A 15,686-nucleotide genomic window follows, 5' to 3' on the forward strand; every position below is an offset into this window, starting at 1 on the left:
TGTTGACCTCCTATTCTTTCAGCAGATGAAAGCTCTGGTAATTGCCTCCCCCTTTCCCCAATAGCAGGCAGCAGAAGACACACAGACAAGCCTTAATCTGTTTACATTACCCAGCAGGACTGGGCCCACCCTTCTGCTATACTAGTCCCTTCCCAACATCTCCACAACCATCAACCTGACAGGAGCGAGCAGCCCTGCTCCAAACTTCTGTCTTCTCTCTGCCCCGCTCCATTCCCTCCTCCCGGGCTCTGCTCCTCCCATCACATTCAGCCTCCTGCTGGCTCCGGCCGCCGCTGCTGCCTTCACAAACCAGCACATAGACTTTGTAAGAGAAAGAGTGAAGACATATCAGAAGAGGAGAGAGACCCTGAGGAGCCGTCCACCCTCCTCATCCTCACCAGGCTCCACTGTCTGTCCAGCCATGAGCGGCTTGAGCTGACCTGCAGGACTCCCTCTAGCCATCCCTGGGACTTCCATAGATGCACTGGCTTATTTAATGCTCTCCTATCCGAGGGGAGCTCATAAATAGAAGTGCAGGTGCTACAAGCCGTCACCTACAGATCCAGGGGAAATGAACGTCTTCTTAGGGAACAAGACGTGTTCCGCTCTCATCTGCGGCTACTTGTTGTTAAGGACCATCTTGGCCGACTTCACTTTGGACAATGAGGTCCACTCCAGCTTTATCCAAAGGAGGTTACGGAGCCAGGAGCGCCGGGAGATGCAGAGAGAGATCTTGTCCATCTTGGGGCTGCCGCATAGACCGCGTCCACACTTGTATGGCAAACAGAACTCTGCCCCCATGTTCATGCTGGATCTGTACAATGCCATGACAGTGGAGGAAGAGGAGGCTGAAGGGTTCTCGTATCCGTACAAGCCCATCTTCACCACGCAGGGTCCGCCACTGGCTAGTCAACAGGACAGCAACTTCCTCAATGACGCTGATATGGTCATGAGTTTTGTCAACTTAGGTGAGTAGTGAGGGGGACCCTGTCCTCATATAACATGGCTTTGGGGGACTCTCTGAGGTTAAGGGTGGTGAAGGTGCTAGGTGTTGTGGCCCTGGTGTTTGCATTGCTTTTTGATATTTTTCAATTGCAGGACATCGCTTGTTAAAGGGACATACACAGCAATGATATCTGCAATGATGTAGTCAGTGAGGACTGAGGTGTGAACCAGGAAAACAACCCATCCTGGGTGTTTAGGGTTCCTCATAGTGTCTGTAACCAGGGGGTAGTATGGAAGCCTAGGAAGATGTTGTCCCAATGTAAACCAGGACCCTGGTGCAGCAAAGTGTTAACCACTGAGCCGCCGTGACTTTACCGTGTAGAGACCTGGTTACTAAAAAGTAAGTGATCAGAACATGAAAAGCAGCATGGCAACTACACAACAATACATAAGGCTGTGTTCACACATTGCAGTTAAGTGGGGCTTAACTTTTTTTTTTTTTTTTGATTGTCTAAAATATAAATAGTTTTTTTTTTGAGGGGGGGGGGGGGGATTCACTAAGGGTTCCTTTACATCTACAGATTTATCTGACAGATTATTGAAGCCAAAGCCAGGATAAGACTATAATCAGGGAACAGGTCATAAGGAAAGACTGAGATTTCTCTTTTCAAATCCATTCCTGGTTTTGGCTTCAATAATCTGCCAGATAATCTGTGTGTGTAAAAGAACTCAGTTGACATATATTCAGTATTTTAGCCACAACTGGCAGTGGGTCCACAGAGGAGGTGCAGATCTTTTATGGTGGATTTTCTGTTTTGTTCCACTCCTGGTTTTAACTAAAAATACAGAACTGAGAAAACTGCAAAAAAAAGGCATGCGTTTTGTAGATTGACTTTATAAGCAGCAATATGAGAACGCCGCCTTGGCTTCTAAGTACGTCAACAAAGAAACGCAATGAAAACGGCCAATGTGGGATCGCAGCCCTGATCGGGGATCGAAATCATCTGTGTATTCTGCTCAGGTCGGGTTCACATGCTGCAGTTTTTATCACGTTTTGATGGTCAGAGATTTAAAGTGCATTGTAAATTGGCGCTTGTGCTATAAGTGATGTGACTGTAAAAAATAAAAAAAAAGCAATACAAAACGGCATTGATTCACAATGAAAACGCATGTGCTATTATCTCTGACCTGTGCTAAAATCGCACTGTGTAAACGCAGCCCAAGTTGTGTGCTCTGAAATGGATTTTTGTGTAATATCTTCAGAAATACAATTATTATTCTAATACCCCATGCAATGTTCCTGTCTGATAATATTTTAGGATAGCTGTTGGCAAACTACAACTCCTATCATGCCCTGACAGCTGAAGGATCACAAGGTATGCTGGGAGTTGTATCTCAGGTTGCTCTAGATCAGGGATGGGGAACCTGCAGCCCTCCAGCTGTTGCAAAACTACAATACCCATCAAAGCTTTAGCTCCGGCTGTCCATGGGATGATGGCATGATGGGAATTGTAGTTTTGCAACAACTGGAGGGCTGTAGGTTCCCCATCACTGCTGTAGATGATACTCTTGAAGCCTAAGCTAAACCTTTGTAACATTGTAGTTTTGTAACAGCTGGAGAGCCAAGGTTCCCCATCCCTGGCCTAAAGGTTACTCAGAAATTAGATAGTTCTGCTGTCTTTCCCATGGTTCCTCTCACTGCTGGTGGTGATTGGGGGGGTGGGGGGCTATGAGTGGAATCTTGACTGGAGCATGTTGCCAAGGTAAAAGCTCTTCAGGTGCATGTGTCTTCTCGAAAAAAAAGGGCCCCGACCCAGCAGCTTCTTGGGATTGTACATGATCCGACAGGTTTTCGGCTTTCTCTTTGAAGTAGCAATTACTGTACAGGATGAGAGAGGGGAGCAGGAAGCTCCGAGTTCAAAGCACAGCCCTCAGTGATTCACTTTGCAACACTAAGCGCAAATGGACACACAGACCCATTAGGCGACATAATAACATCCTTCAAGCTGCCTGCCAGACCCCTGCCCTGCTGGAGAAGCTTCTTCTGCTCTCTTAAATCAGCCAGACCATACATATGTATAATCTGTACGATTATACCTTTACTCGTCTTTCTGTGTAATTCTGGAGTCGCCCTTTAGACCACTTACTATATATGACAAGTTTCTAAACTAAGTGGCGGCTTTTAATAACAATTATGTGAAGTTTTCTAGATGCAATGGAGACATACAGGGAACATAAGCTACAGGCAGACCTTACAAAACTACAACTCCCAGTATCCCCTATTGTCCAGTTTTCATCATTAACCCTTACAGCAGTGATCTGCGACCAGTGGCTCTTCCCATATGCCTTGACGGTCTTCAGCTGTCCGCATGCTGAGAGTCGTGGCTCCCAAACTGTGAAATCAGAAGTTTGAGAAGATTGTGGTAAAGGCCAAATCATTCAGTCATTGGCTAGCTTTAGGCCATGTTTACACACAGTATTTTGGGCGGTACTTTTCCAGGAGGACCGGTAATGCTAACATTTGTGGATCAACCTTTTAAGAGGAGCAGATGTCGGTCCCACATATGATGCAAATGTATCTTATCACCATAATTATGTAATAAAAGTAGAGTTAATGGGGGTTTGGGGGCCAGATCACTCACCCCTACTGCCTCCCCCATACCACAGTGGTAGATAACGTGGAACAATAGCTTCACAACAGCAAATTGAGGGAAGAGGGACGGCATGGTGAGGGCCCCTTTAAGCGCTGTAAAGTTGCCATTTGAGGTTTTATTACTTGAAATGTCCACAAATGACATGTCTCCGGTGATGTCACTTGTCCACAACCTGTGTCCGCTGATGAGTCACACTTGTGTTTACCTTGTGAGGAGTTAACATGGTGACATCACAGCGATATGAGTCACTGTGGAATTATTGTAATGTAGCAGAGTTTTTTTCTACAGCCGTCATGATTAATCATAATTTCATTTAAAATGTTTTCCGAAAAAAGATGTCTGACAAAAACATCCTTAGATGACTGCTGCTATTCCCCCCCCCCCCCCCCCCCCCCACCCTTCCTTACTGCTGCTGCTCCTCATCTCCAGGCTCCACCCTATTTGCTTCTCCTCCCCAATTGCTGCTTCTCTTGATCTCCATGCTCCTCCCCTTAGTACTGCTGCTTTTGATTTTTCAGGCTTTTCCCTATAATACTGCTGCCGCTCCTCCTGTTTCCCAGGCTCCTTCACCTATTGCCCCTCCTACAGATTTCCAGGCTCCTCCCCTATTGTTGCTCTTCTTAGTCTCCCTTCCATCTGATTTGCATGATCTCCCTCTCCTTTCTTAATGCTCCATCTGCTGCGCCTCCAGTCTCCTGACTCTCAGTTGCTGGCTCCTCCTACTTTCCAGGCTTCTTTATCTATTGTGGTTCCTCCCTCTATTGCTGCTTCTCCTGGTGTCTAAGCTTTTTTCTCTATGGCTGCTGTTCTTGATGTTCAGGCTCCTCCCTCTATTGTGGCACCTCCTGGTGTCCAGGCTTCTTCCTCTATTGCTGCTCCTCCTGCTTTCCAGGCTTCTCCCTCTATTGTGGCTCCTCTTGGTGTCCAGGCTCCTCTCTATTGTTGCTCCTTCTGATGCTCAGGTTCCTCCCTCTATTGTGGCTTCTCCTGGTCACCAGACGCCTCCCTCTATTGTCTGATGTACAGGCTCCTCCCTCTATTGTTGCTCCTCCCCCTGTCTTGCTCCTCTAGATGTTCAGGCTCCTGCCTTTCTGCTCCTCCTGATGTCCAGGCTCCTCCCCCTTCCTTGCTCCTCCTAGCTTCTAGGCTCCTCTTCCTGCCTTGCTCCTCCTAGCTTCCAGGCTCCTCGCCCCTGCCTTGCTCCTCCTAGCTTCCAGGCTCCTCCCCCTGCCTTGCTCCTCCTAGCTTCCAGGCTCCTCCCCCTGCCTTGCTCCTCCTAGCTTCCAGGCTCCTCCCCCTGCCTTGCTCCTCCTAGCTTCCAGGCTCCTCCCCCCTGCCTTGCTCCTCCTAGCTTCCAGGCTCCTCTCCCTGCCTTGCTCCTCCTAGCTTCCAGGCTTCTACCCCCTGCCTTGCTCCTCCTAGCTTCCAGGCTCCTCCCCCCTGCCTTGCTCCTCCTAGCTTCCAGGCTCCTCCCCCCTGCCGTGCTCCTCCTAGCTTCCAGGCTCCTCCCCCCTGCCGTGCTCCTCCTAGCTTCCAGGCTCCTCCCCCCTGCCGTGCTCCTCCTAGCTTCCAGGCTTCCCCCCCCTGCCTTGCTCCTCCTAGCTTCCAGGCTTCTCCCCCCCCCTGCCTTGCTCCTCCTAGCTTCCAGGCTTCTCCCCCCCCCTGCCTTGCTCCTCCTAGCTTCCAGGCTTCTCCCCCCCCTGCCTTGCTCCTCCTAGCTTCCAGGCTTCTCCCCCCTGCCTTGCTCCTCCTAGCTTCCAGGCTCCTCCCCCCTGCCTTGCTCCTCCTAGCTTCCAGGCTCCTCCCCCCCCTGCCTTGCTCCTCCTAGCTTCCAGGCTCCTCCCCCTGCCTTGCTCCTCCTAGCTTCCAGGCTCCTCCCCCTGCCTTGCTCCTCCTAGCTTCCAGGCTCCTCCCCCCTGCCTTGCTCCTCCTAGCTTCCAGGCTCCTCCCCCCTGCCTTGCTCCTCCTCAGCTTCCAGGCTCCACCGCTTTGAGCTTGTGTAGAGCAGCCATGTAAAGCAAGGTGGACCTGGGCAGCAGTTTTCGCCTCTGTGCAGACAGGAGACAGCAGATCTCGGTCAGTGTGGTGGAGTCACTGATGATAGTGATGCCCAAACAGAGAACAACTACAGTAAATGAGAGATAGGTAGTCCTAACCATGTATAGTTCTCACCTTAGCCTGTGATCACATACAATAATTGTAGAAGAAGGCCATAGTACTGTAATGGCCATCTAGGACTGTAGAATGATTAGTCTTCCCTCTAGCGACCACTCAGATTTCAAGGATCGTAGGGAAGGCTTACAATATAAGAGTTGTAGTTTGGTGCAGTGTTTTTGGTACACGTGAACACCTAAGCCTGTATTTTACTCCAGCTATTTACAGCCACCTCTGCTGAAAGGCTGAATATGAGTCATTGCTGAGGTCTCATCCCTGATGTATCTGAGAGGTACAAAATGACTCAATTATTCCATGTAACGCGCTTTTGGAGCACTTGGCAAAACGCTGTAGGGAGGCGTCCCTGGCAGGGAAGAGGTTAATCTAAAGACAGGATGGAGTGATGGTGGCGCCGGCTCGTTGCCATTACCTACCTTGTTCTGTCCCAGTGTACGGCTCATATGTATCACCACCCCACCCCGGTGGCAGCTCCTCCATCATATTCTGATTAATAAAGCTGGGGTCTGGCATGTGCTGCCGAGCTGCCTTCCCAACCCTGCGGTCAGCCTCCTAGCAATCCAGCCTACAGCTAGGCAAATGTCACAAACCCTCAGCTGCATCATGTGTTGGGATGTAAAGTAGAATGGGGTGAGGTCACTTGTCCTATCTGATGGCCATACATTACATATAGCTGTCTCTCCAGCTTCCATCATGTGTATACACACCGCACTAGACTAAGCATGCATGTATTCTCAATCTAGAGAAGGGGGGGGGGGGCTGCTAGACTTCTGTCTCATCCAGACTCTTCTAGCAGGGTGTTGGAATCCAGCATACCCATCCTACTGCCCTCTTTAGTCATACATGTTACCTGGATGGCTCGTCCTGGACAACATTAGGTAACGTAGACTTAAAGGGACAGTGTCATCAGCAAATGACTTATTGTATAAATAATTTTTTATGTTAAACAAATTTTTAAACAATATTTGGTGACATTTCTTCTAATTTTCCATTTTTCTATCTATATTATAAAATAATCCTGAGATCTTGCAGTTTTCATTTTCACCACTGGGGCTAAAACTAAGCTGAGACTTCCTGTTGTGTCTGGTGATAAGAGGAGGCTGCTGTAAAGTGATCTGTACAGCATTGCAGCATCATGTGACACCAGTAAATAAAGGGGACAACAGCAACTCCTTGAGGAATGACCTCTTCACAGGTCACAGAGCGTGTTTCACATTCATCTCAAGGGGACAGAGTATGTCTATTGTCGTCTATATCCATGAGTCTTGCTGTAAAGCATGCCCCTAAGTTCTGTTAAAAACAGCCCAGGCAATATGGCCGCCCCCATAACAATTTACCAACAGTGACATAAATAACAATTACAGAAAATAGAAACAGATTAGAATAAAATAACAAGTATAAGTATCTGACTCTAATCAGTCAAAGAAAAAAAAAATAGGTGACACATTCCCTTTAAAGTTTACCTGTCATTAGTTAAAACTTTTGACACATCATCAAGACATGTCAAAAGTTTGATTGTTCCGGGTCTGAGCGTTCAAGCCACCTTTCTAGGCTCTCTGTCATATGATCAGTCTGATTGCCTATGTAAGTCTATGGAGCCTGACTGATACGACATGACAGGGAGCCGGGAGAGGACCACGCTTATACTTGGATATCTGGAGTTGCACCATATAACAGTTTCTTGTTGTATCATACATTTGGTGATTACTTTACTAATATGTCATCTAGGTATTTTTGGTGCATTTTGTAGAATTTTGAGCCATGACCCATCCAGTGAAGTCAAGCCTTTTGATATTAAACCACGCCCCCTTGACAGTTATCCTCAAAAATGGTCTAAAACACACAATATGTGCATCTGAAATAAAACAGGAAAGTCTGCAACATTTAATACAGTGGATGATCACATCTGTATCGTACAAGTTATTGGTTGTCCTTGGGATTAAAAAGAAAACCTTGTTTCCATCAGCCGCGTCTTCATGAACATCTAGGCTTCTTCTCAGATGATCACAGATGGACCGGCTTTTGTTCAGGGCATCAATTGGAACCTAAAGACATAAAAAAAAAAAGATCAAGATATAATGATGGATTCAAACGAACGGGAGTGACAAAGTGTCGGCACCTTGTGGAGTGAAATGGCGGTGTACGGTTATAACAAGACACAGGAGCGAGCAAATCAGATGAGCCAACCAAAACTTTATTCTACTCTGGATATCATGTGCTATGTGAGAAGAGTAACGGAAGATGGCAGAGGACAAGATGGATGGAAAGACGTCAGGAAACAGGACACAGAGAAGCCTCAGAACTCAAGGAGGACAAGATCAATATGGGAAATCTTCAACATAAAAGAATATCCAAGTGTTAACATGTTTATAAGTTAAAGGGGTGCTCCGGAGAAGTTTTTTATTTAAATCAACCATTGTCAGAAAGTTATTTAGATTTGTAAATTACTTCTATTTAAAATCTCCAGTCTTCCAGTACTTACCAGCTGCTGTATGTCCTCCGGGAAGTTGTGTATTCTCTGAAGTTTGACACAGTGCTCTCTGCTGCCACCTCTGTCCATGTCAGGAACTGTCCAAAGCAGCAGCAAATCCCCATAGAAAACCTCTGCTGCTCTGGACAGCTCCTGACATGGACAGAGGTGGCAGCAGAGAGCCCTGTGTTAGACTTGAGATAATAGACCAATTCCTATAGGACATACAGCAGCTGATAAGTACTGGAAGACTTCAGATTTTTAAATAGAAGTAATTTAAAAATCTCGCAATTTAAAAATGACGCAAGTTGATTTGAAAACATATTTTTTCACTGAACAGCAAGGTGCCGAACCTCACCACCTCGGCTCATTAGCTGAGGAAGCGGTCTGTCCTGGGACAGTGGACTTCCTGCGAACCACAACATGACATCATCATCTTCCAGACCACTCCCCATCCAGCAGCTGCTGCTACTTCTAGGTTCCTGTCATGGTCCGTATGGACACTACCTGTAATGCCACTGTGTTATGGTACTAGTTCCCCGTTGTGGTTAATATGGATACTACCTATAATGTCCCCGTCATGGTCAGTATGGACGTTACCTGTGATGTCACTATGTTAGGGTACGAGGTCCCTGTCATGGTCAATATGGACACTACCTATGATGTCCCCGTCATGGTCAGTATGGATACTACCTATGATGTCCCCGTCATGGTCAGTATGGACACTACCTATGATGTCCCCGTCATGGTCAGTATGGATACTACCTATGATGTCCCCGTCATGGTCAGTATGGATACTACCTATGATGTCCCCGTCATGGTCAGTATGGATACTACCTATGATGTCCCCGTCATGGTCAGTATGGATACTACCTATGATGTCCCCGTCATGGTCAGTATGGATACTACCTATGATGTCCCCGTCATGGTCAGTATGGATACTACCTATGATGTCCCCGTCATGGTCAGTATGGACACTACCTATGATGTCCCCGTCATGGTCAGTATGGACACTACCTATGATGTCCCCGTCATGGTCAATATGGACACTACCTATGATGTCCCCGTCATGGTCAGTATGGACACTACCTATGATGTCCCCGTCACGGTCAGTATGGACGCTACCTGTGATATCACTATGTTATGGTATGAGGTCCCCGTCATGGTCACTATGGACACTACCTCTGATGTCACTGTAGGTTTACTCTCTAGCCTTTTAGTACTATAGCACCCAGCGTTCCTGTTCAGTTCTCAGCTTCAGCGCTTATTTTTGTACATAATTATACGTCCTGTTTAGGCAATGCTGGTGACAGAGATGGAGCAGGGAAGGAAACATTGTAGTTCTGTTGTTTCTTAATGCGTCAGATGCTCACAGGAAGAATCTGGGCAACCTACCGTCAGAGGGATCTAGAAAGCAGGGCTTCCCCACCTGTGGCCCCCCGGCTGTTGCAAAACTACAACTCCCCTCATGCCTCGAGAGATGTAATGCTCCAGTGCAATGTAGAGAAGCCAAATCATTCTACAAGTAGTCTAAACCTCCTATCTCTTGGTGTCTATGCAGAGCTATGTGTCATACATAGAGAACATGTATTAGGTAAGTTACCGGGATATGTTTATAGCCTATAACTGTGGACAGACATAACTGCATAGGAGCTGTAGACACAAAGCCAGACATTAAGAAACACGTTTATTTGCAAGTTGCTTATAAATCTTTTCTTCTTGTACTGTAACAATGAAGAAGCTAGTGGTTCTCATGGAGATCCCCTTCAAGAGGCAGGTAGTCGTGGCTTCTGTACTCAGGCATTGGGCATGTGAGATCTCAGGCTACATTCTGACGTCTGTAGTGCAGCCTGCAAGCAGGTCCTATTGGTTGCAGCATGGATCGGGGCCATTGAATAACACTGGCCACAACAGACGTGTGAATGAAGCCTCAGTATATTGCATGTTCTGTCCTCTATCTGCACAGAGTACAGCACCACATGCCCATCCTTCTAGCTGCCTTGTGCAGGACCCCTAGTGGACAAATATCATGCAGCCCCTATAGGGGCATCCGTGGAGGCGATTAGCCGAGCGGCTCTTGCTGTAGCCGGTTATCATATTCCTGGTGGCCTGAGGTTTTGGGCGCCTGGTAAACAAACCCTGGTGCTGATTATAATAATCACCCAGGAGATTATAAGGAATAACAGCGGAAAGCTGGCAATTATACCGCCAGGTCTACAAGAGTCCTCCAGTCTGACCACCAATAATCCACAGCGGACTTCAGCCCAGAAACTATGAGCCGCTGAGGTCATGTATATGTATGCTGAGCTGCTGTATCTAATTCTGTCATGCATGATACATTCTGCTAAACTACTGTACCTAAGCCTATGTGGTGCTATGTTTAATCCCATGGTGTATGACACTGTACTGCTAAGCTACTGTATCTAAGCCTATTATGTGTGATACTGCTCAGCTTCTGTATCTAATCCTGTCATGTATAATACTGTTCTGTTGTATCTAAGTCTAACCAGTGTAATACTATCTGCTGAGCTGCTGCATCTAATCCTATCTTGTGTGATACAGTCCGTTAAGTGTATTAAGCCTAGTTTGTATGAAACAGTTGGCTGAGCTCATGTATCTAAGCCTATTGTGTGTGATGCTTTCTGATCAACTCATCCTACGTAAAGCCACCTGCTGAGCCGGATATCTAAAGGCCCTTTGGCCCCAAAAGATTTTCGGGCAAAAAAAATTGCCATATCGTTCGAATTTAAAGAGGTTGTCCAGGGAAAATGAACTCAGTTCCGCAACAAAATTGCAGATTCCAGATTTCAACTCCATCCTTCCCGCACAGCAGTGAGTGCGCGTCCGGCTCCGCACTATGTCTGGTTGGGCCCCATGGAACTGTATTATACTGTAAGTGAGTGTGGACTCCGCACCTCCACCAGCCTCTTTGAAGTGAGTGAGGGTGGTTCGCTGCTATAACCCTGCAGGACACCAGGAATACGGCTCTGTGAGAGCCGAGACATTTCCTCCGGGGCCATGGATTATGAAGCCAGTGCTGGTTACAGGCATTTGCAGCTGTAACCTGGCTTGTGTTAAGTCGTTCTCTCTGGAAGGGGGTGCACATTCCAGCCCGCTACAGGGCTCCCCCCTCCAATCCTGCTGGTGATCTGCCAAAGGTTAACTGAGATGTCACAGCGCTTTATTCTCTGCATGCCGAGCCTATAATATGGATAGGAGTGAGACAGCTCATAGACCCTGCTGGAAATAAAGCTTCATCACTCCATAGGAAGTTCTGCAGCTTTCTGCTCTCTTCTCTGCTGGCTGTAAGACTTCTCCAAGAATGATGTATACTCACCCGTCCCACTCCACTGCCTCTGCCGTTTCCCCTGCTGTTGGCTTCTTCCTGGGGTTTGAGAAGTCAAGACCATATAAGAACTGCCCGAGTCAGCCAACCAGTGGCCTTGGCCGTGTACTGCCTCAGCTGGTAATTAGAGCTGAGAGGATCAGGACTGCAGCAGCGGAGGAGCAGGGCAGGTGAGTATAGCTTGTTAATTATTTTTACTGCATCAGCCAACCCCTTTAAGAAGTGATTTTTGAGAAGCAGGTACATTGTAGCTCACGATCACTGTCTATTGACTGCGCTGGATACCGCACGCAGATATCCTGAAAATATAGATGGATAGCTATAGATATGTGTAAAGACCTATCAGTATATCTGTTACAGGGAGTGTCTGCTCCTTGAGGAGTTGTAGTGGGGGATCTGCCATAGACTGCCTGCAGTGCTGATCCTGTGCTGATGCTGAGGATTAGGGTCCTATTACACAGAGCAATTTTTAACGACTAATGATAAACTATCACAAACTAGATTGTTTATCGTTAACCTGAAATCGTTCACCATATTTCACACAACGATAATTGTTAGTTACGATCGTTACTACGATCATTATTGCGATCGTTACTATAATTGTTTATTCCTTCTGATCCCAGGAAACCAATAAACAATGTGCGATTACTCTGAACGATTAGTGAACAAATGCGGAACTTGAGCGAACAAATGTGGAATTACAGCAATTGATTAACGATAATTTTAGGTTCAGATCTAAATCAACGATCAACGACATACAAAGATTTTTCGATCGTTGTCTGCAATTACACAGAACGATTATCGTTTAAATTCGAACGATTTTTCGCACGATAATCATCCTGTGTAATAGGGCCCTTACTTTAGATAACTGTCGACATCTGTACAGAGGATTCCTTGGTTGTGGGGATCTCAATGATGGCGTCTATGGAGTTACATTAGTTAGTGTGACAGCAATGCAGAGCTGGATGGTGACTACAGAAAGGGATGTATGCACGGCCCATCTGAGGATATCACACTGCCGTAACACAGCCATACAATGTAATCACCTGTGTGTTCCTCCTCACTGCTATGCTTAATACATCCCCATAGATCCCATCCTTAAACGAGAAGTCTGGCCACTTCAAATACTCTACAGCAGACAGGGGCAGCGCTGAACATATTAACCAAGCACCACTTACCTCTCCCCGACATGACCGACTCTGGGACCGGAAGGAATTTTCCCCCTGCATTTTGATAATGTCATGACGAGGTGTTAAATGCTGACCCAGCTGATGCACAACCGGCTCAGCCAATCAGTGACTGCAGGGGCATCCACAGTCACAGCCGCTGTCACCGGCTGAGTGCCAGTCTATCAACTGGGTGATGACGTTGGCTCAGGTGACACCCCGAAGCTGCAATTCTGCGCTGGAGAGGCACGGGGAGAGGTGAGATTTATTATTCTCCCCGCTGCCCCTGCCTTCTTAATCTTACGACACTGAACCTACCCAGGTTCTCTACCCTTCACGGTGTATAAACATAAGAGGCAGAAGTTGTATTCTGGTACAAACAGGGCAGTATTATAGTAGTTATATTCCTGTATATAGGAGCAGTATTATAGTAGTTATATTCCTGTATATAGGAGCAGTATTGTAGTAGTTATATCCCTGTATATAGGGAGCAGTATTATAGTAGTTATATTCCTGTATATAGGGGCAGTATTATAGTAGTTATATTCCTGTTTATAGGGGGCAGTATTATAGTAGTTATATTCCTGTATATAGGAGCAGTATTATAGTAGTTGTATTCCTGTATATAGGAGCAGTATTATAGTAGTTATAGTATATAGTAGTTGTACTATAGTTATAGTAGTTGGGTCTGGTCCTGTGACATTGGGGTTGCAGGGCCGTTCCATGGCCTCCCTTCCCTGCACGTGCACGCTTTGCGGGGTTGGCAGTCGCTGACCGACACGGTGTGGAGTTAGCGTAGGGACCCGTGTGGACCAGAGGACCTGCGCGGTGGTACACGGGGCAATATGGTTTGATCAATTCATATACAGACACTCTGGTGTTGATTTTTAATATAGGCCTGGCGGCATTAGTATCAGCCATAGATGGGATGTGCAGCCGTTCCATTCTCTCCAGTTCGTGTTTTGCAATTCTCCCTCTCTGAACAGCTAGCACTCCTTTATAAGACCCACATGACCAAAATTAGCAGGATATGTCTGTGCTCACATGTCTGGACCCTATGTCTTCCCCATTCTGTGAGAGCAGCAATGGTAAGTGTAATACCATATCCATACTTGTGTCGTTTGGGGGCAGCCTTCCCCGCCGGTGGTGCTGGCTGGGTTTTGGTGGGGCTTTTTGGGTCTGGTCCTGTGACATTGGGGTTGCAGGGCCGTTCCATGGCCTCCCTTCCCTGCACGTGCACGCTTTGCGGGGTTGGCAGTCGCTGACCGACACGGTGTGGAGTTAGCGTAGGGACCCGTGTGGACCAGAGGACCTGCGCGGTGGTACACGGGGCAATATGGTTTGATCAATTCATATACAGACACTCTGGTGTTGATTTTTAATATAGGCCTGGCGGCATTAGTATCAGCCATAGATGGGATGTGCAGCCGTTCCATTCTCTCCAGTTCGTGTTTTGCAATTCTCCCTCTCTGAACAGCTAGCACTCCTTTATAAGACCCACATGACCAAAATTAGCAGGATATGTCTGTGCTCACATGTCTGGACCCTATGTCTTCCCCATTCTGTGAGAGCAGCAATGGTAAGTGTAATACCATATCCATACTTGTGTCGTTTGGGGGCAGCCTTCCCCGCCGGTGGTGCTGGCTGGGTTTTGGTGGGGCTTTTTGGGTCTGGTCCTGTGACATTGGGGTTGCAGGGCCGTTCCATGGCCTCCCTTCCCTGCACGTGCACGCTTTGCGGGGTTGGCAGTCGCTGACCGACACGGTGTGGAGTTAGCGTAGGGACCCGTGTGGACCAGAGGACCTGCGCGGTGGTACACGGGGCAATATGGTTTGATCAATTCATATACAGACACTCTGGTGTTGATTTTTAATATAGGCCTGGCGGCATTAGTATCAGCCATAGATGGGATGTGCAGCCGTTCCATTCTCTCCAGTTCGTGTTTTGCAATTCTCCCTCTCTGAACAGCTAGCACTCCTTTATAAGACCCACATGACCAAAATTAGCAGGATATGTCTGTGCTCACATGTCTGGACCCTATGTCTTCCCCATTCTGTGAGAGCAGCAATGGTAAGTGTAATACCATATCCATACTTGTGTCGTTTGGGGGCAGCCTTCCCCGCCGGTGGTGCTGGCTGGGTTTTGGTGGGGCTTTTTGGGTCTGGTCCTGTGACATTGGGGTTGCAGGGCCGTTCCATGGCCTCCCTTCCCTGCACGTGCACGCTTTGCGGGGTTGGCAGTCGCTGACCGACACGGTGTGGAGTTAGCGTAGGGACCCGTGTGGACCAGAGGACCTGCGCGGTGGTACACGGGGCAATATGGTTTGATCAATTCATATACAGACACTCTGGTGTTGATTTTTAATATAGGCCTGGCGGCATTAGTATCAGCCATAGATGGGATGTGCAGCCGTTCCATTCTCTCCAGTTCGTATTATAGTAGTTATATTCCTGTATATAGGAGCAGTATTGTAGTAGTTATATTCCTGTATATAGGAGCAGTATTATAGTAGTTATATTCCTGTATATAGGAGCAGTATTATAGTAGTTATATGCCTGTATATAGGGAGCAGTATTATAGTAGTTATATTCCTGTATATAGGGGCAGTATTATAGTAGTTATATTCCTGTATATAGGGAGCAGTATTATATTAGTAATATTCCTGTATATAGGAGGCAGTATTATAGTAATTTTCTTGTATATAGCAGTACATTATTTAGTCTTGCTGGATAGAGTGTAATCTTGCTGTATTCGTGATATATTTCTGTGCCTTGTAAAACTGCGAGGGGAGATCTGGTGACGTCTTTGACCTGATGGATTGGTCGGGCGCCAAGCACCACAGTTAATTATACCTTTTATATTTCTTTTTATTATTTTGGGAAACAAAAATAATAAGTCCAATTTTATCTTATAATGGCCGTTCCCGCTTCAGC

At 47.0% G+C, this 15,686-nt stretch overlaps 1 protein-coding gene across 1 annotated transcript in view; it reads left to right on the plus strand.

Moving 5' to 3' along the window:
- Positions 1–231: 231 nt before the first annotated feature.
- The window catches only part of BMP7 (bone morphogenetic protein 7), a 32,670-nt gene continuing 17,215 nt past the window's right edge, over positions 232–15,686 (plus strand). Inside the window, exon 1 of the mRNA XM_069951596.1 lies at positions 232–968. Coding sequence (XP_069807697.1) covers positions 572–968 — 397 coding nt within the window. The 5' untranslated portion in view covers positions 232–571. The remainder of the gene's footprint in view (positions 969–15,686) is intronic.

The sequence above is a fragment of the Dendropsophus ebraccatus genome, chromosome 14 (genome assembly GCF_027789765.1).
Source record: "Dendropsophus ebraccatus isolate aDenEbr1 chromosome 14, aDenEbr1.pat, whole genome shotgun sequence".
Taxonomy (NCBI): Eukaryota; Metazoa; Chordata; class Amphibia; order Anura; family Hylidae; genus Dendropsophus; species Dendropsophus ebraccatus.